Source organism: Rhipicephalus microplus, chromosome 6 (genome assembly GCF_043290135.1).
Source record: "Rhipicephalus microplus isolate Deutch F79 chromosome 6, USDA_Rmic, whole genome shotgun sequence".
NCBI lineage: Eukaryota > Metazoa > Arthropoda > Arachnida > Ixodida > Ixodidae > Rhipicephalus > Rhipicephalus microplus.
Window position 1 is genome coordinate 116,849,143 of NC_134705.1, and position 23,789 is coordinate 116,872,931.

General features: G+C 46.9%; 2 protein-coding genes across 2 annotated transcripts in view; one reads left to right on the top strand and one right to left on the bottom strand.

The window, feature by feature from the left end:
• LOC119182262 (protein Skeletor, isoforms B/C-like) overlaps window positions 1–23,789 on the top strand; it is a 65,268-nt gene that overhangs the window by 14,851 nt on the left and 26,628 nt on the right. Inside the window, exons 5-9 of the mRNA XM_075867803.1 lie at window positions 11,897–12,065; window positions 13,606–13,678; window positions 16,517–16,785; window positions 19,305–19,382; window positions 22,620–22,671. Of these exons, the coding sequence (XP_075723918.1) occupies window positions 11,897–12,065; window positions 13,606–13,678; window positions 16,517–16,785; window positions 19,305–19,382; window positions 22,620–22,648 (618 nt within the window). The 3' untranslated portion in view covers window positions 22,649–22,671. The remainder of the gene's footprint in view (window positions 1–11,896; window positions 12,066–13,605; window positions 13,679–16,516; window positions 16,786–19,304; window positions 19,383–22,619; window positions 22,672–23,789) is intronic.
• Window positions 140–4,280, bottom strand: LOC142765440 (uncharacterized). Its single transcript, XM_075866467.1, has 2 exons — window positions 2,972–4,280; window positions 140–260 (listed from the first exon to the last, which is right to left on the bottom strand). The coding sequence occupies exons 1-2, from the start codon at window positions 4,164–4,166 to the stop codon at window positions 229–231; spliced, it is 1,227 nt and encodes a 408-aa protein (XP_075722582.1). The 5' UTR covers window positions 4,167–4,280; the 3' UTR covers window positions 140–228.

The following is a 23,789-nucleotide window of genomic DNA, read 5'->3' on the forward strand; positions in this document are numbered from 1 at the left end:
GAGGTCCCCTCCCGAAACTGTTGGGAAATAAATATATTTATCCTTGTTGACAACGCTCCCGTTGTGCCATATCCTATATATATATATATATATATATATTGTAACGAGGAGAAATGAGACAAAGAGACAACGCCTTTGCTGCAGGCCGGCTGTTCTTTATCTGCCTCCTCTTCGTCGTCTTCCTTCTCTTCCAGGTATGCGCCGAGCACGATCGCCGCTTTGTCATCATTACACTCGGCCACGCTGCAGCTGGTCTACTCCTGTAAGAAAAACACAAACCAATGTCACGTTTGCCGCCGTATGCAGTTCTTCATCCGCGACACATGCACCGCAAAGTTATTCCGTTTTCTCTTGTCTCTGCGCGTATCAGAAGCTGTGGATCGTACTCGCCAAGTGTTATCTCCCAAGCGCTCAGAAATAATGTAAGGGCCGTCGTACTTTGGGTGCAGTTTGTTTGAAGACGATGGCGCACCTCGCTGTAGCCACACCTCATCACCTACACTGTATTTCGGCGCGGGACGGTGGCGTCGGTCGTAGTATCGCTTTTGTGCCTGTTGAGCATGCACAATCCTCCTACGCGCCTCCACACGGATATCGCGACAAAGTGTCTGGCGTGCAGCGGAACGCCCTACTTTAACGGGAGTGTTCAAACCGAACGTAGCATTCAGTTGCGGGAGCTGACCATAGACAATCTCGTAGGGGCAAATTCCTGTGGAGCTGTGTGCCGCCGTGTTCACTGCGTACGCAGCTGCTTGGAGATGATCATCCCAGTCGGCCTCACCTCGTTTGTGATTCTTACAGTACGGTGCGAGTCTAGCCTGGATAGTCTGGTTCGACCTTTCGGTCAGTCCGTTCGCCTGTGGATGGTATGCCGACGCGAAGTGATGGTCCACTCCAGCTTGTTGTAGGTAAGTGCGGAGCTCGCGACTGCGAAAGGTGGTCGACCGGTCTGAGATCAACTTGTTAGGAAGACCGTGTCGCCATTCGAAGCGATCTTTCAGGAATCGGATGACATGGCTAGCAGCAAGCGAAGGCACGGCCGCGACCTCTACGAACTTGGACAAGTAGTCCACAGCGAGTATAATGTAACGATTGCCCGCTGTCGTCATTGGAAGAGGCCCGATGTGATCTATGCCCAACGTGTGGAAAATTGTCTCTGGAGGCTTGATCGGCGTAAGAAGTCCATGTCGAGCTCCAGGACGTCGTTTGTGTTGCTGACAAATCTCGCAACTGGCAACGTATGAACGCACGCTTTTATCCATTTTCGGCCACCAAAAACGTTCTTGTGCCTTGCGTAAGGTGGCTCTGTAGCCAACATGGCCTCCCTCGGGAGTGTCATGGATGGCGCGTAGTACGCTCGATCTTAAGGTGTCAGGAATGACCAGGAGATGACACTCGGTGCTTTTATCGGCCCAGTGACGCCGATACAGCGTTCCATTACGTAAGACAAACTTGGCATTGCGTCCCGCATCGCCAATGGAGTCTATAACGGATGCGAGTCTTCCATCGGCTTGCTGAGCCTTGGTCACGTCCTGTTGCGAAAACAGGATCCAGGTTTCTCGATTTCGTGTGGAGAATTCCTCGATCGGATTTCGCGATAAAGCGTCCGCAAGCTGATTTTGTGCTCCAGCACGGTGACGGATGTCGTACGTATAGTCTTGGAGCCGAACAATCCATCGGGCAAACTTGTGCTTGAGGTGCTGCTTCTGGAACATCCACGCAATCGCGGAGTTGTCTGTTACTACCGTGAAGTGTCGGCCAAACAAGTAGTGGCGGAACTTTTCATCCACACTCCATACTACAGCCAAACACTCCAGTTCATTCGAATGATAATGCCGTTCTGCGTCCGATAGTTTACGACTGGCGTAGCAGATGACGTGCCCACGCCCACTCGAGTCACGTTGAAGTAAAACCGCCCCCAGGCCAATCTGACTCGCATCAGTATGGACTTCTGTCATCCAATCTTCATTAAAGTGGCAGAGCACCGGGCTATGTGTAAGCTGGTGTTTGAGGGTTTGGAAGGCGTTATCCTGCAAAGGACCCCACTGAAATTGGGCGTTTTTCTTCAGTAAGTCCGTGAGTGGAGCAGCAGTTGACGCAAAGCTCGGTACAAACTTGCGCAAGTATGACGCCATTCCTAGGAATACCTGGAGCTGTTTTATAGATGTTGGTGCAGGGTATTTGGCAACGGCGTCTATGCGTTCAGGCAAGGGTCGTACGCCATTATGAGATATCTGATAACCAAGATAAGATATTGTCGTCAACCCAAACTGGCACTTCTCGCGGTTAAGTCGAAAGCCGGTGTTGTGTAGCCTCTGCAGAACCGTGTCGAGATTTTGTAGATGTTGTTTTTCTGTTTCCCCGATGACTAGAACGTCATCGAGGTACACGACGCAGGCACGGTCTATCAGTGTGCCTAACACTGTGTTCATGGCACGCTGAAAGGTGCTTGGAGCAGTTCGCAGACCGAACGGCATCCGATTAAACTCGTACAAGCCAGATGGTGTTCGGAAGGCCGTCTTAAACTTATCTTCTTCAGCCACGTTGATCTGCCAATACCCTGCTTTTAAATCTAGCGACGAAAAGAACCTCGCTTTTCGTACGGCGTCAATAGCGTCGTCAATGCGTGGCAGCGGGTACGAGTCTGGTATGGTGTGCTTGTTCAGCTCTCGGTAGTCAACACAGAATCGGAGATTGCCGTCCTTTTTACGGACTAGGACAACAGGTGCTGCCCACGGGCTAGAAGATGGCCTGATTATGCTTGCGGCAAGCATTTCTTGCACCTGCTGGTCAATTAATATCCGCTCTCGTTCGGCATATCTACGTAACGGTATGGACACCGGCGGATGATTGTCGGTAGTAATATGGTGCACTAGCACGCTAGTTCCGGGAAGCTGAGTAGTAGTATCAGCGAAGAGCGATGCGTGCCTCTCGAGTATTGCGGGAAGTGTGAGTGGCGTCGTCAGCTCACCTTGGGATTGCGCCGGAGGCACACTTGGAGCCACAGGATGGAGGTTGACGGTACTTCCTTCCACCGTGAGGCGCACTTCCCCGGAGAGCAGGTAGTCGGCCCCTAAAACCATGTCTGTGGGCAGGTCGTCGAAGACGGGCACCGAGGACAAAAACTTGCTGCCGGCCTCGGTGTTGAGTTGCAGGTTTAGGGCACCGACCGGTAGTACGTCGCCACCGAGACCCCGCAGTGGTGGCTCAGTCCAAGGCTGGAGAGGTTCGGAGGCGTGGCGGCGAAGCAACGCCGTACGTTGAGCTCCGGTATCAACGAGAGCTGTCAGTTCTCCGATGCCGTCGACGCGGACCTTGAGGGTTGGAAGTGGGCGTGATTGATATTGCATCGCTTGAGGTTGACTTTGTGGGCAGCTTTTATACCCATGCCCGATGCGGCCACACGTATAGCATCCGCGTCTCGGTGAAGCTGACTCCTTTGGGCCAACTGCAGCCGCCCGGCGATGAGACGTGTCCTGCAACTCCATTGCCTGGCGTACGAAAGTGGAGATGTGGACTGGGTGGTTGTAGGCGGACAAGACGGCTGCGTGCGTCGAGTCATGGATCCCGTCGATGATGTACTGCCTGGCTGCGGAGGAGGTCCACTGTATATCGCAAGCTTGTAAAAGGTCCAGCTTGTCGTAGATGTAAGTCGCGACGTCCTCGGTTGCACCTTGCCGGCGTGACCGCATGGTCATGAAACGGTCGTCGTAAGCGCTCGGAAGCGGCGCAAACGCGGATATCAGGGCCGCGCTCCATGTTTGCCATGTAGCGTATGTACTGCCTTGGAAACGATGCCACGCTTGGGCAGATCCTCGCAAACGTCCTTCAGCGACCGACTTCTTAATCGTGTCGCTCCACGAGTATTTAAGGGCAACCGAGTTTATCACGCTTACCCAGTTGGTAGGGTCATCCTTGAATCCCTGAAAATATGGAATTTCGTTCTCGTTGAACGATCCAAAAGAGGCGCAGCCAAACCCGGATGTCTTGAGCTCTTGGGCGAACAGAGAGAAGCCTCGAGAAATGGCCTCGCTGCAGTCATGATGCGGTGCCGCCGTGGAGGCTTGGACGCCGTCCGTGATCGGTGGGGAGTTCGAGAGCACTCGTCCACTTCGAAGTGTAGTGGACGCAGGGATATCGGGGTCAGTAGTTCGCGACTGCGCCATTGTAACGAGGAGAAATGAGACAAAGAGACAACGCCTTTGCTGCAGGCCGGCTGTTCTTTATCTGCCTCCTCTTCGTCGTCTTCCTTCTCTTCCAGGTATGCGCCGAGCACGATCGCCGCTTTGTCATCATTACAATATATATATATATATATATATATATATATATATATCTAGCCGCCTACGACTTTTAGCTCTCCTGGCCGTTTCAATAATTGTATCGATACCAAACTTGGTATGGCATAACATGACTGTATGAAGAACATATTTGACTAGTCATAACATGAAAATATTGACGCGTATGTCATGAATATCATAATTTACATTTCATGGCCCTGCGGCTCTTATGGTGGTTTCGTTCACAAGGCATGTTGCAAAACTGGTATGGTATGACATGATTGGATGGTGAACACGAGCGACAGACCTTAACATAAAAATCATGGCATGCGTGTAATGTAACTACATGACTACATGCTACGCTCGTGATGCGCTCGCGGCCGTTTCGTTAGCTTTATATATACCAAACTTGATAGTATGGTACGTGAATAAATGATGAAGGTGTGTGACTGGTGCAAACATGATAATCATGAGATGCGTGTCATGTAACAACTGGACTACATGCCACGCTCATGATTCATTGGCGGCCGTATCGCTAGTTTCAGTTATACCAAATTTGGCAATATGGGACGTGAATGGAGGATGAAGGTATGATACTGGTGCAAACATGATAAACATGAGATACCTGTCATGTAACAACATGACTACAAGCTACCCTCATGATACGCTCGCGGTCATTTCACAAGCTTCACATGTACCAAACTTGGCATTATGCGACGCGAACGGACGACATATGTAAACGACACATCCAAACATGATAATCACGACACGCGTGTTATGTAACAACATGACGACATGCCACACTCATGATGCGCTCACGGCCGTTTCGCTAGCTTCACATATGCCAAATTCCGTATTACGGGACGTCAATGAATGATGAAGTTATGTGACTGCTGCAAAAATGATTATCATGAGATGCGTGTCATATGAGAACATGACTACATGCCACAGCCGGAGGCGCCAATACATTTCGACGTGACGCGGTGCTCGTGCTCGCCGGCGTTCCTTTCGTCGCGTCGCGGCGGCGTAGCCACGCCAGGTCGCAGTCTTGCCAAATACTCGCAGGCATGCGCCACACTGCGTTGCTTTGATGCATGCGCGTTTCAGCGCGTCCGACATCCCTCGGTCACGATAAGAGGGAGACGCAGTGTGGTCTGTGTAACGCATCGGCGCGAAATGCAGCATGTCGCAATTCGCGCCGGTTGCCGTCGGGACGCGCCGACGGACGCTGGTCGTGTTTGGCGTCAGACTATAGAGTGCTCACGTTTCGCTAACGTAGCGTCGCTCTGCCCAGAGTGCGCGCTCGTCAACGCTACATTGCAGTATATTGGGCCATTCATGGTGTGCTCGCGGCCACTTCGCAAGCTCCACATATACTAAATGTGGTATCACGTGAGGCAAATAGATGACGAAGGCAAACGACACATCCAAGCATGATAATAATGACATGGAGGTCATGTACGGCATTCATCTACCTCCACCTCGTCACGTTGTGCTGATTTTGAAGTGACATATCAACATTTCTCATTCATGCTTCGCATACCATCGATTCCCGCTGTACGTGGGATCTGCCCATTTTTTTTTGTAGTTTTCTTTTGCCACATATCAGCATATATTTCACTAAGTCTTATCCGTGACAGAAATGCGTAAGGGGAGCCATGGTGGATACTGGCATGGTAAAATATCCGCTGACATATGCCACACCTTGCGTGTAGTGTATTACCGTGCATCTGAAGGGCGCTAAGTGTCAAGCTTAGCAACAATGAAGTCTGAAAAAAAATATACTATAGTGCATAAGCTCCGCAATACCAACAAAAGGTCACGTGGTTTTTGGCCACCCTGCCCGTATTTGAACCCGTGTTCTCGAACTTCACTGCAAGGCACCTCACATGCTGACACGCCCAGTGTCTCCCTTTCGTGGGCACTTCGTTTAAGAGGTGAATATTTGGTGGGAGGCCACATTTTATCCATCTTCGAACAATGAACGGTAATGAGGAAGTGGTTCGACCGTGGCCTAGCGCGGGTATATGTATAGCGCCGTTCACTTTATAGGGACATTAAAAGACATAACGATTTTTTGCGTATTCGTAAAGAGCAATTTCCCAGTTTTGAAAACACCACTCCTTCCGCGAGGCGACGTTTGGCGAAGGGGCTAGAGACGCCACATTGAGAATAATTATCTCCACAAATACCATGACGTCGTTGATTTTGATGGCGTCTGCTGAGTCCGACGTAGTTTGCAATCCCTAAATATGCGAAAGTAAGAAAAATACGTATTGAAATTTATGACGTCACGCGCAGAGATTTTGGTGCAAAATTTAAAAAGTTAAATTCAACCTTGATTTTCATCGCTAGTAATGAACCTATGATAGTGAAACTGAAGACATTAGAGTTCTCAGACTGCAGTTTATTACCGTAAGCCAAGTCATTGTTTCACTTAATTGTTCCTTTAGGTATGGATTTATTTTGGCTAGCGTTTATGAGCGTGAGCACAAAGGGGGAGGAAGGAGTAGAAGTGCCCCCCCCCCCCCTTAGTTACCTATAAGTGGGGGCGCAAAATCTGCTCTATACTTTGACCTAAATGAAGAGGGGGAGAGGCACCCGTGAAAGGGATTATGTACGCCAAAGCTAACGTTAGCAATCGCGTTAACAGAGGCGTAAATATGCCTACTGGGCTAAATCGTTGGCATGTTTTTCCTTTCCTAGGTAATTATTGAAGAACTTCCACTGCTTTGCTGCTCGTAGTTAAGTGATACGGCTGTGTAATGCAAAGGTGCGAAGGAGAGCAACTTCAGGCAGGCTGGCCAATATTTCGGTAGGCGGACCGACCTTTGTGCGATAGCTTTGAAAGGATTAGTCCGTGATGGTAATGCGCTTTTGACAAAAACAGGAACACATCTATAGGAATATTGGCCAGTCTGTATGTGGTCCCCATGGTGTATTGTCTCCATCTGTCTGTTCCCCCTGCACTTTGAAGTGGCATAGTGGCAATGTTTTCTATTATACAAGTGTTGCGAGAGCTATTGTAGGTTATCAGTTGTTCGTTGCGCAAAGGACAGAAAACAGCGCTGGAATTTAGACGAACTAAAAAAAAGACGGACGACGAGGGACACTTACGCTAAATCCATCTTTTCTTTTGTAATGTGGACACATTCATACCATGGCAGTCAAAACAGACGTGACTACCAGCAATCCGCTGTTATCCCTCTGATGCCAATACCACCTCGTGTCTCAAACTCGTGTGAATAATCGGAATGATAAAAAATTACGCCATCTCCCTCTAAAGGGAACCATGTGTAGAGATGCGGTGCAGCGGGTGGTGAACGCTAGCGCTTAATCGCGGCGCCGCACAAGAGACAAACCTGGGGAAGCACAAAGCACGCAGTGATGGACCGCTCTTCCCCACAGGAGGACGCCAATCGCTGCAAACGGCAATGAGAGATGGAACACTCTGATAGCACACAGAGAGCCGCGGTCGCTTTTAGTTGGGCGCACGCTGCAAATTTCGATTGTTCAGCAACGCACAGGAGAAATCTCCCACCGGCACTACCTTGGAGGTCAACATTCAGTGCTTATATAATGGGGTAGCCGCTAAACGGTTGTGTAACTCGAGCAGTCGGTTCTTTTTTTTTTTTTCAATCAAGAAACTCACTAGCACACGCTGCCTATACTATGGCGTAGCGAGGCGAGAGAGGAGGGAGCGTATGAGAGCAGCGAGAGCGAGAGAAACGCGCATGTGCTGTAAGGGTGGTCACGCCGCACACCGGATCGAGCTCGACCTTGAGACGCTTCGCATCCAAAAGTTGATTTCGTTTTGAGAAGAATAGATGCCATACGCCAATGTTTATTGTATTCTATTTCTATGTGTTCGTCTAAATTTCAGCTCATTTTAGCATTTTCTGTTAATGCTTAAGTTGAACGTATGGCAGCTATTTCATTTTTATATAAGACGTGCTAAAAAGCAGAGGCACGCATGTACACGAACCTTTTCTGCACCAGCAATTAAAGTGCTCGTTTTTTTCCTCGCGAAATGGCCCAGTTGAATATATTTACTTAGAAAGTAGTTTCACATCTATCCACTAAACGTTTCTCGGCGCACCTGTCGTAGTAACTCTCTGAACTATATGTGTGTCTGTGCTTGTATATTAAAATTAATGTAGCTATCATCCTCCAGTAGTTATCATCTACAATGTAGTTCCGATTTCATCATGTGCCCTTGTGCCTGTTTATTGTAAACCAGCGTTTTTGTTTTCGAAGGCATATACATAGCTGCCATGCATTTTTACTCATTCTTATGGCAATTTTGGAAATTAAGCATATTACTTCTGCTGACAACCTTATTGAGTGTAGCAGTATTCATAAATATTATGAACTAAATAAGTAACCCGGGGAAAATAGGTTGTGCGCATGGATTGAAGGTTCGGCTGAAAGAGCGGCAGCCCCCCCCCCCCCCCCGGCCACGTAAGAGGGGTGAGCACAATTTTTGCCTCATGCATTGACTACAATTGTATGGAGCGGGGCGCTCCAACAAAAATTCTCTCTCCCGCACTCTGAAGAGAACTCTGCACACGCTTAAGCCAGTGATGCTCTCACGCTTACAAAACAAACTGAGATGTTACGCGTCAAAATTATTGTTTACAAAGACAGAGGTAAACTTTGTGGATTTCCGGCCGATTGCTGGACTGGGCTGCCACCTAGGAGCTAACGAAGAAACCATGTCTCCAGACAGCTTTCATGGCCTGCTGGATCACCCAGTGTTGCTTGTCCAGGCCCGAACTGAGCAGCGCAGTCCGCCAACGTGCCCGCAGGTCTTCATTGGAGGCCGCCACCCCAGAATTTCTTATTATTGCTGGGAATTCTCATAGGATATGGTCAAGAGTGGCTCTGGTGGTACAGTACTGGCAGAGATTGGATCTATAGACGTCGGGATATAAGTGATGAATGATTACGGGGTTCGTGCATGTGTGTGCTTGTAGCTGCCGCCATTGCACGGACTGGGTCTGATTTAGCTTGGGTAGAAGTGGGGGGTACCTTTGCAGTCGATAGTGTTGAGTTATATCACGAAGTATAGTGAGCCGATCTTCCCATTCCCACACCGGCACAGAAAAGTCCGTTTGGGTGGCCACCTCGTCTAACGCGACTCGGAACGGGAGACCTCGAGCCAGGTTGTGCGCCACTTGATTCGGGCTGTCCTCCGGGTTACCTAGTGGTGTGTGGGCAGGGAACCGAAAGATCTGCACCTATTAGTCCGCCTCGAGAATTTTTCCTGTACTGCAGGGGTCATGACACCCAATTTTTGGTCATAATCCGTGCTGTGTGGGTTGGTCCTTTGACGTTCACACACAAGCTGGCGAAATTTCAGCGCATTCGGTCGGGCCGGTAATGTCTAATGTCTAATGGAATATTTTTTTATAAACGAGCGAGTGGCCTAGTGCACGGGCAACACCGGCACGCTCACTAGCCATGACGTAACGAACCGATTGCGCCGCGAGCGTCTGCATGGTGTGCAGTACGGAGGGCGATCGTGTTTCGTGGTCAGCTGCGCTTGCAATCGAGTTGTTTGAGCGTTATTCAACGTACCACCGGAACTAAATCACTAGCAGCGGTTGCAGCAATGCTACCGCGTCGCCCATGCTTCGCTGTGAGCGTGTACAGAGCAGGGAGAGTACTGTGTCATTCTTCAAGTTTTCTAAAGAGCCCGCCAAACGCAAGGCTTGAGAGATAAACGTGCGCATGAAAGACAGCAGCGCAGGCAACGCATCTGTTTTGTGCTCAACGCACTTCACGGCAGACAGCTACAATGACGACCAGCGTCTTCTCGGCGAGTTCGGTATACCAGTGAAAAAGCCGAGCCTGTGCTCGTACGCTGTCCCGACCGTGTGCTCGCGAATGCAGCGTCTCCAAATCGTTAACTTCGCTTGTCAACCTGGCACGCTTGAAATAAAGCTACTTACCATTGCGGAAGGCCGTGTGCAACGTTTGCCGCAACACCGAGGTTTGTTGGTTTCCGGGTTCGCCTCGTCTTCGACGCTTTCTTCGTCGCTCGAGCTGGTGGCGATGGGGTCAAAACCAAAACACGCAGCATACATGACGTCGACGCCGCTTCTGTTGCTCGATGAATCATTGCCCGAAATGGGAGCTGATTATGGTGCTGAACAACATGGCGATGGTACCGGTACCACTTCGCAACACTTGCAACACGTGCGGACCACGCGGCAAGCATCACTCACAACACACTGACCACGGGCCGAAGGTGCTGTTTGGTAGCGGACGACGTCACTGCTCCCATGGGTTTGTGACGTCACGCACGCCGTGGCAAAATGGCAGTCACCGGCGGTGGGCGGAGTTTACGGCCGAAGACCTCTACGGCTCATTTTTTACTGAAAAATCATCTTTCACAGTCCAGTTTTCACACGTTCACAAGCGTATGCAACACTCTACTTTCGTTTTTCGCCAAAAACCGCAAATCGTTGGGTGACCATGTCATGACCCCTTTCAGGATCCGCAATGCCTCGGGGGAGATTCTGCCGCTGGTATAGTTTCGAACGGCCGTCTGCGAGTCACTGATTACATATGAGGCGTTCTTGTGGGCAATGGCCATCACGATGGCCAATTCCTCCGCCGTTTCTACGTTCGGTGTGATGATAGACGCGCTGCTTTTGCATTGTTGTGTGTGGTCTGCAACAGCAGTCATGAAGCGGTGAGGTTTCTGGTAGCGTGCTGCATTTACAAAGACCGCGTATGATTGAGCCCCCCCCCCCCCACCCCCAAAAAAAACTTTGACATGGCTCTGGCTCCACTGACACGTCTGCCCTTGTTGTGTTCAGGGTGCATGTTTCTTGGTAGGAGTGGTGCTGTTTTGCTATGTGCGGTACTGTTTCTTGGTATGGGTGGATAGCAGTGATGGTTCCATTGAACAAAGACTACAGGAGGATATTGACACAGTGGAACGGTATTTACAAGGAACAGGGCTATCCTGCTGGGCGGAGAGGTCTGAGCTACTGCTATATCACCCTACACTCACAGGTCGACCACCCAAGCAACATCCCCAAACGCAGACACACACCGATATAAAACTCACTACAAGCGACGGCCACGTCATACCACCCGTGGATAAAATCCGAGTGCTAGGTCTCATCATAGAAAGTAAAGGTACCAGCGGAGAGACAGTTCGCAACATTGACGCCAGAGTGTCGAAAACGACGCGCCTTATTCGGCGCATTACCAATAAACACAAAGGCATGAAATAGATTAGCATCACCCGTCTGATCCAATCATTCGTACTAAGTCAAATCACCTATACGACCACGTACCACCGATGGATCACAGCAGAAAAGTCAAAACTCGATAGCCTAATCAGGATAATTCACAAACAAGCCCTATGTTGTCTCGAAGCACCAGCACCAAAGTCTTCCGTCAACTGGGTTTACACAATACGCTTGACGAGCTTATCGAGGCGCAAGAAATCTCCCGATTTGAGCGAGTAGCCAAAACTAAGCCAGGCCGCCAGATTCCACATAATCTCGGAATTCCTACCACATTGAAATTATTGTTTATATCTATTTTATTTTATGCATTTCTTCCATTTCGATATCTTGTTTGTCGCTGTGATGAAGGTTGACTTCGGCCACGTGGTGTTGCCTCCCAACTTCATGCTGCCGAAAGAACAGAGCCTGGGCAAGCTGTCCCCTATGTTAGGAAAGACCAGCGCTGTTGACGTTACGCTCAAGGACAGCGCGACGATGTTGCTCAAGCAGTTCCAGTACGACGCTGGCTGCGCAGGCTGTGAGTACAGTATACCACAGCGCTGCCCTAGAGTGCCGTCTTACGTTTCGCGCGCACCACCCCATCTCGCATTTCACTCGACCTTCCTGAGTATAATGCGGGATGGGATTAATACAGTCATGCCAGGGCCAGGCCACAAGCGAGCGTTCTGTGCAGGGCTGCCAGATGCCACCGAACTAACAAGTCAGTAATCATCACAAGATAAGCCCGAATGAAGTGGAAAATTCAACAATTTTATATGTTTAAAGCATATTTTGATAGCAAAAACTGTCACTCAAATACGAACAAAGTTTGAAAAAAAAAAGAATCGCCTGTTTTGTGCAGTGAAAGCAGGAGCATCTATGAAGGTAAGCGCATATTTACTTTTCAGCATCGTCTCCATTTGGCTGAATGCATGTCTCCAGTGTTTGAGTCAGGTTTCTTGTTGATTGCCTCAACGTATTTTTTCACTTCAGCACTAAACTACTAGAAGCGACCAAAGCGCCGCTATAGTGAACGACAAACGTTGTATTGCTGAACATGGTGATTACCTAAATAAGCAGAATTTTTGGGAAATAGTGAATAAGTTCGAGAAACTCGACAAGAGACTGGCTGCAAAATTCTACAAGCGATTCGGAGAATGAACAAGCCTATAGTCGGTGACAAGCTAAGAATAAAAAGTAAACTGCACCAATGTCTACTTGTATTATGCGCGTCCAACTGCGGCCGCTTTTTACTATTACGCAACAGTATGACGTAAGTTTCGCCGCAATTTTGAAGCTACGAATGTGATAGGAATAAACTAAAAAAATCGCGCGAAAAAGAACAAGCACCTTGGTACTTTCAGCGGTCATTGTCCGCCTCGGTGTATCAGTGGCTATAGGGTGCTCTGGTTCTCATCCGAAGGTAGCGGGTTTGATCCCGGTCGCGGTGGTGGTGGTGGTAAACATTTATTAAAAACGGAGAGGTGAGCAGGGAAACCATGCTCTGGTGTGTTAGCTTCCACAGTACTAGGTGGAGTCACTAGTCAGGGGTCCCCTTGGTCATGACCGCTGTCCTGGCACGCTGGACCGTGACTTGTTGGGCCGGAAGTTCCTGGCAATCGAGCAGAGCCCCCTCCTAGTCCTGATTGGTTGGATTGGGCTACGAGGGTGAAGAAATATTGAGCAGGCACGTCCGTACATTATGTGGTAGGTGTTAGCCACATCCGCACAGTACTGGTGGAGGCCGGAAAAGAAAGAGTCCGTGGCGGTCGCTTTTCGATGGAGGCCATCTAGCAGAGGCCTTGTATGTGCGATCTCAGTGCATGTTACGAAGCACCAGATGCCGAATTTTTCGGATCCATTCACTACAGCGTCTCTAATATATCACTTTTATATATCATACCTCTATTATAAATAAATAAGGTACCGGTATCTTCATGCGTATAATGTTTACAGAACCGGGTGCACGACTTCATTGACCAAAATGTACAATGTTTGAGTTGTCAGAGCGTTTTGACGCGTTCATATTTTCTCGCAATGTAATTGGTTTTACTTCGTTGTTGTTTCTTTTCCTGCAGCCGCCTTCTTCATGACAGCGCCGAATAAGTGCACAGAAGTGGCTCAGATGACCAAACTGCTCTACAATGAAAAGTACGAGGAGCCTTCTTTTTTTTCTAAATCACGAGAGTTCGGGAGGATGGAGCATGAATACGTAGGTCCATCTCTCATTGGTAGAAATGGGGACCTGCTGTAACTGAATGAGAAATATGCGGCGGAAAAAAATCATATCTGACGAAGCTAGTTAGCAACCAAAAACGACTGCCCTGTTTATGTGCCAGAGATCCACTGAAAGATTCTAGTAAAGTTAGTGTCGTACTACAAATCTCATCTCTTCCACAAGTGTTTTATTATTTTACTTTGGGGCCCCACATTTACCCAATGGGTGGTTTTCAAGTTTTTTTAGGAAGTGCACGCTTTGTAGCGTGCGACAATAACATTTTACCAGAATACAGCAGTGGTACCAAACTGTGTGTAACCGGGAGCCATTTTTTGATAGTTTTCTTTGTAAGGCACATTTTTTCAGGCCTACTTTTCATTTAGATACGGCAGGATGCCGTTCGTGCCATCGAGAGATCGTATACCACGTACGGGTATGCTCAGAGCCTGCGAATGTCTTGGCTAGAATGTCATCGTGCGTGTTTTGTGTTTGAATTTAGATCTTTCTTTTTTTAGTGGCATTCCAAACGTAAAGTCACGAGCTCCAACTTGTAGATAAAATGATTACAATATTTAAGCAGAGCCGAACTAGTTGATAAGGATGCATTGCGGAGTAGCGCAAAATACGCCGTTGACACTTGCTAGAAAGACGAAACGTTCGTAGCGTCTCTAGCCTGCGTATGTGTATTTCTTTCACTATTTCACAATGCGATCGTAGCAACCCGAAGAAATAAGAAAACTATTGCATGTATCATAGGCTTATGGCGGAGAACTTCCAGAACACATTACATCAATAAATATAGCACATTGACAATGCCGCTACTCGATTCTATACATACTCTGATGCAATGAAAGATATATGTGGCACCAATGGCGTATACTCATAATGTTTGGTGCTTCGGCAACCCATGAGTACGTCCGCCATTTTTCTTTCTGGGCGAAACGGTGGCATCATCTGCTACCGTTTCCAAAGGAGATCCCATGGAGGGGCTGAGCTGCACTCGTTTGCGGAGCTTTCAGATTAGGAAACGTGCCATTTTTTTTCCGTAATCTAGCACTGAATGCTCAGTGAAGCTCACTGTGCTTTTATACATTGACGAGAACCAACTTCGGAGTTCTGCGCATGTTTACAAACTCGCCCGTTGTCCGCCTCGGTAGGTCAGTGGCTAGGGTGCGTGGATGCTGACCCGAAAGTTCTGACCTAAAAATGCTGACCGGATCCCGGCCACGGCAGTCGCATATCGATAGAGGCGAAACGGTGGAGGCTAGTGAACTGTGCGGTGTCAGTTTACGTTAAAGAACACCTAATGGTCGGAATTTCCGGAGCCCTCCTCGGCGTATCTCATGACCGTATGGTGGTTTTGGGACGTGCAGGCGAATCTTGCATAGAGATCCGTTTGGAACTTTTGCGCAAATCGAGCCTCCTGTGGCAGCACTCATTTTCTGTTGCTGTGTTCGTCAGCCTCCGTTGCACTGCTTGCAAGTTCGTGTACGTAAATTCTAGTTTTCGTTGAGCTGAAACGTCCGCAAGCTAAAGTTGATCGATCCGGCTCCCTCAGTGAGGTTGAAGAGCAGTTTATCGCATGCCCGATTATCATTTGCGAACTAAAGTGCAAAGCCAATATTGTTGACAGAACAAGCTGGTGTCAGTAGTTTATTTTCCTCGTTCGGGTGACTGATATATTTGATTGATATTGGTGATACTACGGCTGCTCGACGGTGACGCCTTGTTCTCGGCATTATCAGGGATTCCTCGTTGCGTGAACAACACAAGTAGAAATCGGAAGTTATCGCAGAACGAAGATTAAATAAACAGCAGCTAGCACCTGAAAGGATGCGATATGAGGCTCGTTTTGTTGTCGCGCCCAACTAAACATTGCGGATCGACATTACGGGTTTGTCGATAGATTGTCCTGCACATTTTGAATATGCCCTACTTGTACTGAAAACGTTTGCGGGTAACTTTACTCAAGGCTGCTACACTGACTAAGACCATGAAGGGTAAGTACTTCGAAGCTTTTTTTTCTTTCCTACGTTCCATTCTTTGGGATGCTGAGGGCTGGGGTCAGGCAAAGTCCTCTACGGGAGCTTGGTTCGAACCACGGCCCCGTACAAAATGGCGGGAACAAGCAATGTACACCGCAATCAAACAATGTAGGGAGCGAGAAGATGTTTGTAAAGTACCAGTCTGTTCGATTATCAATGGTAACACCACAGGGTGAATTCAAAGCGCACTGAGAGCCATACAATGTTCTTCTAGTGCGTTTGTTGTACGGTGCATTTTTCACTGTGCGGCTTCTGGCATTGGTAATGAGAACTAAAAATCAAGCCACGGAAGGTACAGAGACCATGTTTGTAATGACTACAGTTTAAGCATAACAAAATTAAACAGAATGAAATGCAACTTGCCGCCTGGCAGCGATCAAACGTGCAGCCTTGGAATAACGTGTCCGATTCTCTACTAATTAGCATACGGTGGCCGCCGTCCTCTCCTACATTTTGATAGGGCATATCTGTGCGTTGTCTTTTACTTTTTGTCGACATTGTGTCAAACACAGTTGTGTCAAGACCATATTGCGGTTCAGGCACGGTAAGCCCTACAACTATTTGAGGATGTGTCTAACTTGTTTTTTTTAAAAAAAAAACGGGTGCTCAAGTTCGAAGTGCCTATATGGCGTTGCTGTGCTCGGAGATGCTCGCGGAAACGTCCGCTTTCACCGGGGTTTACCGATTAGCAATCGGCGCCCTGTGTTATTCCATCCGCGCATGCAGTACAGACAAGCTTCCCAGGATCGCCAAGACAGACGTAACGCTATCGCTGCCCACCGGTAAAAACTGGAACGACTTCACGTGGTTCTCGGTCTACTGCGTCGACACCAGGGCGAGTCACGCCGACTTGGACATCGACAGGAAAAAAGCCATAGCGGTGCCGGTCCACGAGTCGGCTATACCACCACCTCCTGGTCCAGGTCCAGCTCCCGGTCCAGCTCCGAGTCCTCAAAATCCGGACGACAAAAAGACCGGAGGCAAGGGCGACGCAGGTAAGATGCTCTTTTATCGAGACCTTACATTGCTTCGGGGCCTTCTCGTGGCCACCGTTGCCTTGCCCGGGCCCAATCCCTCACTGTACGTACCCGCAGTCTTCAGCTTGCCACCGTCGCTTCACAGCCATTCGTTGCGGCGCTAAATGTTTCCTTTTTTTATCTTTAGTCGACCGGTTGCGAGAGGGATGTTTGCTCAGTTTTTGTGACACAAACCTGTTATTGGTGATGATTTTCTTACAGGCCTCACATACATGGTACGATTGGCTTAAGCAGCTTCGCTGTTACAAATTTGCATTCTTTTGCGAATAGGGCCTCAGTATATTGTACCTGCCTCATGGCCTTTCGAAAGTCAGTGGTTACAATTTGAATCGGCGATCTTCAATTCAAACCAATTCAGTTTATTCAACGCCTGAGAGATGTTTGTCGCATGGACAGAAAGCCTGAGAAGGCTTGACTAGATCCGTGCACCAGACTATGGCATACAGTGGTGTGATTACAACAACAATAAAAATAAAATGCAACTTATGAACAGAGAAAGAAGGAACAAAGAAAAGAGCACGAAAAAGTACGTTTACACATCAATAAAAAACCATACATAAACATAATTGTCATAACTTTTCTGGATTGCAATTCTTAGTAGTTGACTTATTAACATCAGGACAGCAAGAACTTTTTTAGATTGCAATTTTTATTATTTAACATATTCATTCTTTACATGTCGGAACTATTGGTCATTCACTAAATTTCAAATAAAGACAGCAAGCATATGTAATACCTAGAACTACAAAACAATCATTGTTGCACATACATATCTCGTAACTGATTGAGAGTCATTGAAGCTACGTCGTTACTATTTCTGGCAATTTCATTTAGTAGTGTAGGTAATGTGTACCCGAGCATTTACTTTCAATAAGTCGTGTGGCACTTTTGAACTTTCCATATCTCAGGATGGCGTGTGTAGTATGCAGGGTCATTTTTTGTCAATTTCTCCAATGTCTTTAGAAGGGGAAATTTTTTTTGTTTCCAACTTGGGTTACCGAGGTAATCTGAAATTGTACATGTCTTGTACGCTTAAATTTCAAGCTTTTCGAACATGTCCTGTGTGTGACTTAGGTAAGGATCGGTAAAAACTATGCGTATTGCATGCTTTTGTAGTAACAGCAGTTTTTTATATGTTCTTGTTTTATTGTCCTACAGACCAGTGCACCATAAGTCAAAGTGGAGGAAAATGTAGCATTGTATGTTATATTCTTAATTGCAAGAGCGAAGGTAAAGCAATGTCGACGCATAAGGCCAGTTATCTTTGACAGATCTTTGAGCAATTAATTGATGCGATCATCCCTGGACAAGTTACTTGAGAAAAATTCATCTAGTGTCTTGAATGTATTTACAACTTCCATTTCAGAAATATTGAGCACTGATTGGGGGATCACACAGGAATTGTTCCGCAAGTGAAACAAAACGGCCTTAGTTTTACTGATGTTTAGTTTTAGATCATTGCTAGTAGCCCGCGAGTGAATGAAATGAAGTGCTTCATTTGCCCGATCCGAAAGACGTGCAACATCCGAGTCATCGAAAGAGAGTTTAGCATTATCAGCGTATAATATATGTCTTGCCGTACGATCATGTGAACAACATCATCAATATAAAGAACCAAGAGAAAAGGACAAAGAATGCTCCCCAGTGGTACACCTTCATTAACTGGGTTAATTGAATATTAGTGAACATTAACCATGACAAACAGCGTAAGATGTTGCAAATAAGATGTGATAAGCAACAAAGTTTTTTCCTCGAATGCCATAGTGCTTCAATTCTTTAATTAGCATGTTGTAGTTAATGAGGTCAAATGATTTCGCAAACTCCAAAAAGATACCAAAAACCAAGTTTTGACTTTCGAACACCTAAAGAATTATTTCGTTTTGCGTGAGCAATGCGAGCTCAGTGGACTTATCTTTTCGGAAACCGTATTGCGAATTTTGTATGTCTTTGGGATACCACCTGCTAGAACAAAATCCCTGGTTGTTTTTTCAAGGCTACCAACGTTTAGCATGTATTCTATGTACGCTGCCAACCTGGTAAACTCCAGAAAGCGAAGCCACGTGTGAATGGAGCCATTGCAGAAGCGTTCGCGCTGTTCCCTTTTTCCATTGAGGCAGCTTCTTTCACTTCAGGGAAATAATTAGGGCATTTATTCTAGTTTAGTATCCCAGTTTTGAAATATATCCGGCAGATAGTATTTATGTCTACTAAATACGTTTTAAATAATAAGAAGATAATCAAGAGAAAGTCCGTAACTATTTAGTTTAACTATAGTAAAATGATAATAGTTCATTGAATCACTACTTCAGTTTCATTGAAGAGTACGTGGACAGGTTTTTTTTTTTGTAACGCTCCCTACATTGAACACAACTTAGGCCTAAAAGCAATAATTATAATCACCAACACCTATGCACTTGCTAGCGCAGTTCAGTGCCACCCCCTTCGCTGCCCATAAATTTGTTTTGTCACTTTTGCAGGCTCACTGTCTGTGCTGTCACTTCTTACCCTCACCATCGCCGTGGTGATGACAGCCCTGGTCACTCGACAGTGCTTCGGTGAGTTGATTCTCTGTCGTAGCTAGCACCGTAATATCGCCACATGGTCGTGGCGTTGACGAAGGCAGTAATAGGTGTATTCAAGATGACTTTTTACTCGAGTGATCGTGTGCCCACGAAAAATGATAACGCTAACTATATGCCCTGCATATTGATAGCGGCAAACAGGTCTTGCATCCACCGTCTGTAAACTTGACAATCAACTCTCGAAAAAAAAAGGAAAACTAGACTATTCACGTCCTGCATGCAATCTTAAGGAAATCATCCTAAGCAATCTGGAAGCTCCAGAAACATTGAGGCGTGGTCGCCACCAAGCGCGGAAAATTGTATTGGCTGGTTAACTACACACACGTCAAAATAACACGCTTGGCTATATGTTCTACCACCGTTAAGCGCCTAAACGGTTGCACGAAACGGCGTAATGAAACGTACAGGCGCAGTGACTTCGTTCGGATACGCCAGGTTATACATAGCGTGAGCTAAGGGGGCGTCGGCTAAGCTGAACGTTTCACGCAAGGAACTAATTACCGGCGCCAAGCCTTTCTTGTAGCAGAGGCTGTCCATTCGTCGCACACATATCTAAACGAACTGTTTACGAAGCTCGTATTCAAGTACCGAGTCGGACTAGCACTTTCACGGAGTTTCACCGTATTATCAGTCAACCAGCCTTCTGCATGGCGACGCCGCTTTGTTAGACGTTCCTCCCTTTTTTTTCGGTGTCTCCACAGTATGTTTGGCCTTCTTCTGTTCGCTCTTCTCAACCGCTGATTGCCAGGTGACTACTTCGGGATTCGATGAGTTGAGGACCTGCGCTCTTTTGTGCCACTGAGCAGAAATTCTGCTCTCTTTATCCATGGCAAACGCTAGCAAACGCCCCGCTATTCGTACGTAGTGCCTCAGTAGATGCTATCAAAAGGACTAACAAGGAAGCCCAAGCGATAGTTATGTTTTTATTTCAACAGCATATCATCCCCTCTTTTGCATTTTTTAGGGGTAAGCTCCTCTTAGTCTGGCCTTGTCATGCGTCACCTGTAACTGAGAGAAGAAGAGACGAGAAAGAGAAGCCAATATTTCCCGAACAGTATAATAAACGGCGCTGTCTCATAGAAGTAGATACAAACCGCAGTTGAATTGGGGCATTCTTAATGGCGCTGTACCGCTACTCTCCGATTGGCTGCTGCGCGGGCTGTGCCTGGGTACGCGGAGAACGAGTGCCTCTCTGTCTCCTGGGTTGTCGTCATGTGTGGCGGATTGTTGGTGGAACGTGGACGAAGCACAGCGGCGGGTGCGTTGAAGACGCTTGCGCTCGGCTTCCTTAGCTCGTGCCTCGTCGGTGTTACACGGGCGCCTTCTGCGTTCTCGAACGCGATCGAACGCATGGACGCATGCAAGGACGGACGAACACATGGAAACGTGGACAGATGGACAGACGGACACTTCTCCCCACTCATCATCATTCACTCCGTGGATACGCTGTGATTTTTTTCGTGCAACCCTCTTATAACACTGATCAGTTATAACAATAAAATTTTCGGGGCACTTCACTGGTGATATAAGTGGGTTCGACTGTGATTGATAGCATAACTGCAATGTAGCTTGACAGCACCGCAGCGGCATGCGAACGCTCGAAAGATTCACCTCCGGCAGCGGACACTGAACTGTTTAACTTAAGGTAAATGTGCGCAAAAGTATACAAATGCCGGTGGGACACACAGCATAAATGTGCTATAGGTTAGCAACGCCACGCAGGGCGCGCCACCGTGATGTATATAGCTCAGTTTTACATCGTTCCGCTTTTAAGTTCGAAACGGTGGTTCGACTCTCAGCATCGGGATACACGAACCTACGGAGGTGGCCAAAAAGCAAAAAAAAAAGGACCATGTACACAGATGCGTAGTCTTGAGCACTATGAGAGGCGACACTGAAATTACCTTTGACAGGTCACAAGCGCTAATGCAGCTGGAATGCGCCAAAGTGATCATGGCAATAAATGCTAAATCAGAAATGTATATTTTAAAGCACAATACGTCGCAATTATATTGCTACATAACAAGTAATCGTATATTTGGCGGGCACCTCATGCTTGAAAAGTTTCTCCTAATTTGAAATCTTCATGTTAAACCGTAGGCTGTTTTGTCTCAATTGATGTTTTTCTGGGGACCTATGTCTCCGTTTGAAGGAATGCTAATAGCCGGCGTTGATTGTTCAAATAGTGGTCTATAACCCTCGTCGTGCTAGTTTTGTGCCAAGAAAGTGCTTATTTGAAATAAAGTCACGGTTTGATTGTCCGCATCGCGTTAGCGCACTTCAAATCACCCGTGCGAAAGCGGTCTCTTATAGGTCACTGTTTCCGTGCCCAACGTTACCCATCTTCACTACGCAGACATCAGTAGCAGCAGAGCGAAAGTAGCACAAGCTACATAGCAGCGATGACCATTGAACAATTTTCCGCAATCTCGGAGGCCATGGTAGTGCTAGCTTGGTTCAACTGGGCCCCGGTATATCGCGGCAGATGCCAAGCCTAACCACTTTAACCAATTTTTGAACCATTCGCGCCATTACCCATAGTAACGCCATCTATAACGGAAACGGACAAAAAGCATTTTATTACGGCTCTTGATCCACGGAAAGTTCTTTTTTTATTGGAGCTTGTTTGATTTCTAATAAATAATTGTAGTCCGACGCTCTCACATCATCGAAATCATTTCGCAAACGCTCCACTTGTTGCGCACGTCGTGTCATACGCTCAGCTTAATTTATTGGTAAGTAATGCACTGCTATTGATAATATTGCTAGATTAGGCATTGTCATACATTGAGCTTTCGCTCTGACATAAATTTTTCATTGCTTTTTTGCCCTTTCAAACTCGAATTTCTTGTTCCTTCTTACATTACTCACGAGTCACGACTGTATCTTCAAATAGGAGAAATGTTACATGTTAGTATGCTTTAGTTGCTTCTTGCTTCTTCTTTTTATGATTTAAAGTATCCTGTAATCCCGACCTCTCAGTACTACTTGCACCATTACAAGACATGATTCTGTCAAATAGTCTCAGAATTTATTTTGTAGTCTTTTACAGACTTCGAACACGTCCTTGTTATTTGTAATAATCATGTGTTTATGTAAAACACTTTGCCGTTTTACCCAGGTTTCTGATAAGGTTGCCTTAGAACTTCCTTTCGATCAGGACGCCATTTGAAGAACCGTAAGTTTCTGCGTTCTTTTTTTGTTCAACAGAAGGAGGCCAGCATGTCAAGAGTTCTTGAGGACGGCTGCCTATTTCCACGGGGTGAGCGTACGTCGGTAACAGTACATGACTTAAGTTTATTTTTTTATCAGCCTCTAATACGTTCATACTGGTCAGCTCCAATAGCTTAAGACTGCGTGATGTATTAAGACTCAGTATGAATAATAGTGGTGGTGGTAGTGGTTAGAAGATAAGAAAAGACACCTAATTTCTGCAACCCGGTCGGGAGCATGGCACAGTGCCTGAGAATAATAGTAAGGATTTCTTGTAGCATTCAGAAATCGAAGGTTTCTTTCATTCTTTCTCCTTGACTCGTGATTTCTATGCAAAGTTGAGAAAGTGCGCTTTACCGGTGACAAATATAGCCGTTTTAGAAACTAAGTGAGCTCAAGGACGCTCGCTTCTGGCACACCGCAGCTGAAAACATACTTAACAGAAAGAACACAAGGGACTATGACGAGCACTGAACTTTCAACAACTTTTATTGAAAAACTGCACGTGTACTTATACTGCCCGAAACCGACGACATTCACCGCACATGCGTACATATATACGCCGTCTCTGTATCGGTAGGCTGTCGAGAAACCGTGCTTGTACAGCCCTCCCCGGATAGGGAATGCGTTCCGCTTCTGTGACATCAAGCGTGATTTGCTTTTTGGTCTTTTTAATGATGGTAGTATTCGTTAGATCGAGAGAGCAACTCTGACAGATTTTAAAATGGCTGTCAAGAAAACATTAAAAATTCCTTTCTTTACTCATGCTTTTTGAATCAGCTGCATGCTCCCTTAGCCCGTCGTTAATGTATTTCTCGTTTCACCAACGTATACTTTTCTACACTCAACAAGACCCTTTTCGCGCAATTAACAAAGGGCCTTGTGCCACATACCTGTAGCGTCCTTTCCCCGGTTCCGTCGTTCTGCAGAGTTTAGACGGCCTTTTTGGTGCTGAGATATTCCCAGCACCAAAACCGTAATGCTGATTGCGTGGAAAGTGTTCATAAGTGTGGAAAAGTGTACACGCTGGCCAAATCGAGAGATGTGTCAACAACGGCCTAAAGGATATTGCAGCTATTGTAAAAAAAACGTGCGTAAAGGAAAGGATTTTAAAAGGCTTTTTGGTAGCCATTCTATACCCGTCAAGATTGCTGTCCTGACCTAACA

Coding starts and splice junctions, on each gene's coding strand:
- LOC142765440 (XM_075866467.1), bottom strand. CDS start 4,166: ATGGCGCAGTCGCGAACTACTGACCCCGATATCCCTGCGTCCACTACA. Junction 261..2,971: donor GCCTCCGGCGCAATCCCAAG/GTGAGCTGACGA, acceptor TTTTTCTTACAG/GAGTAGACCAGCTGCAGCGT.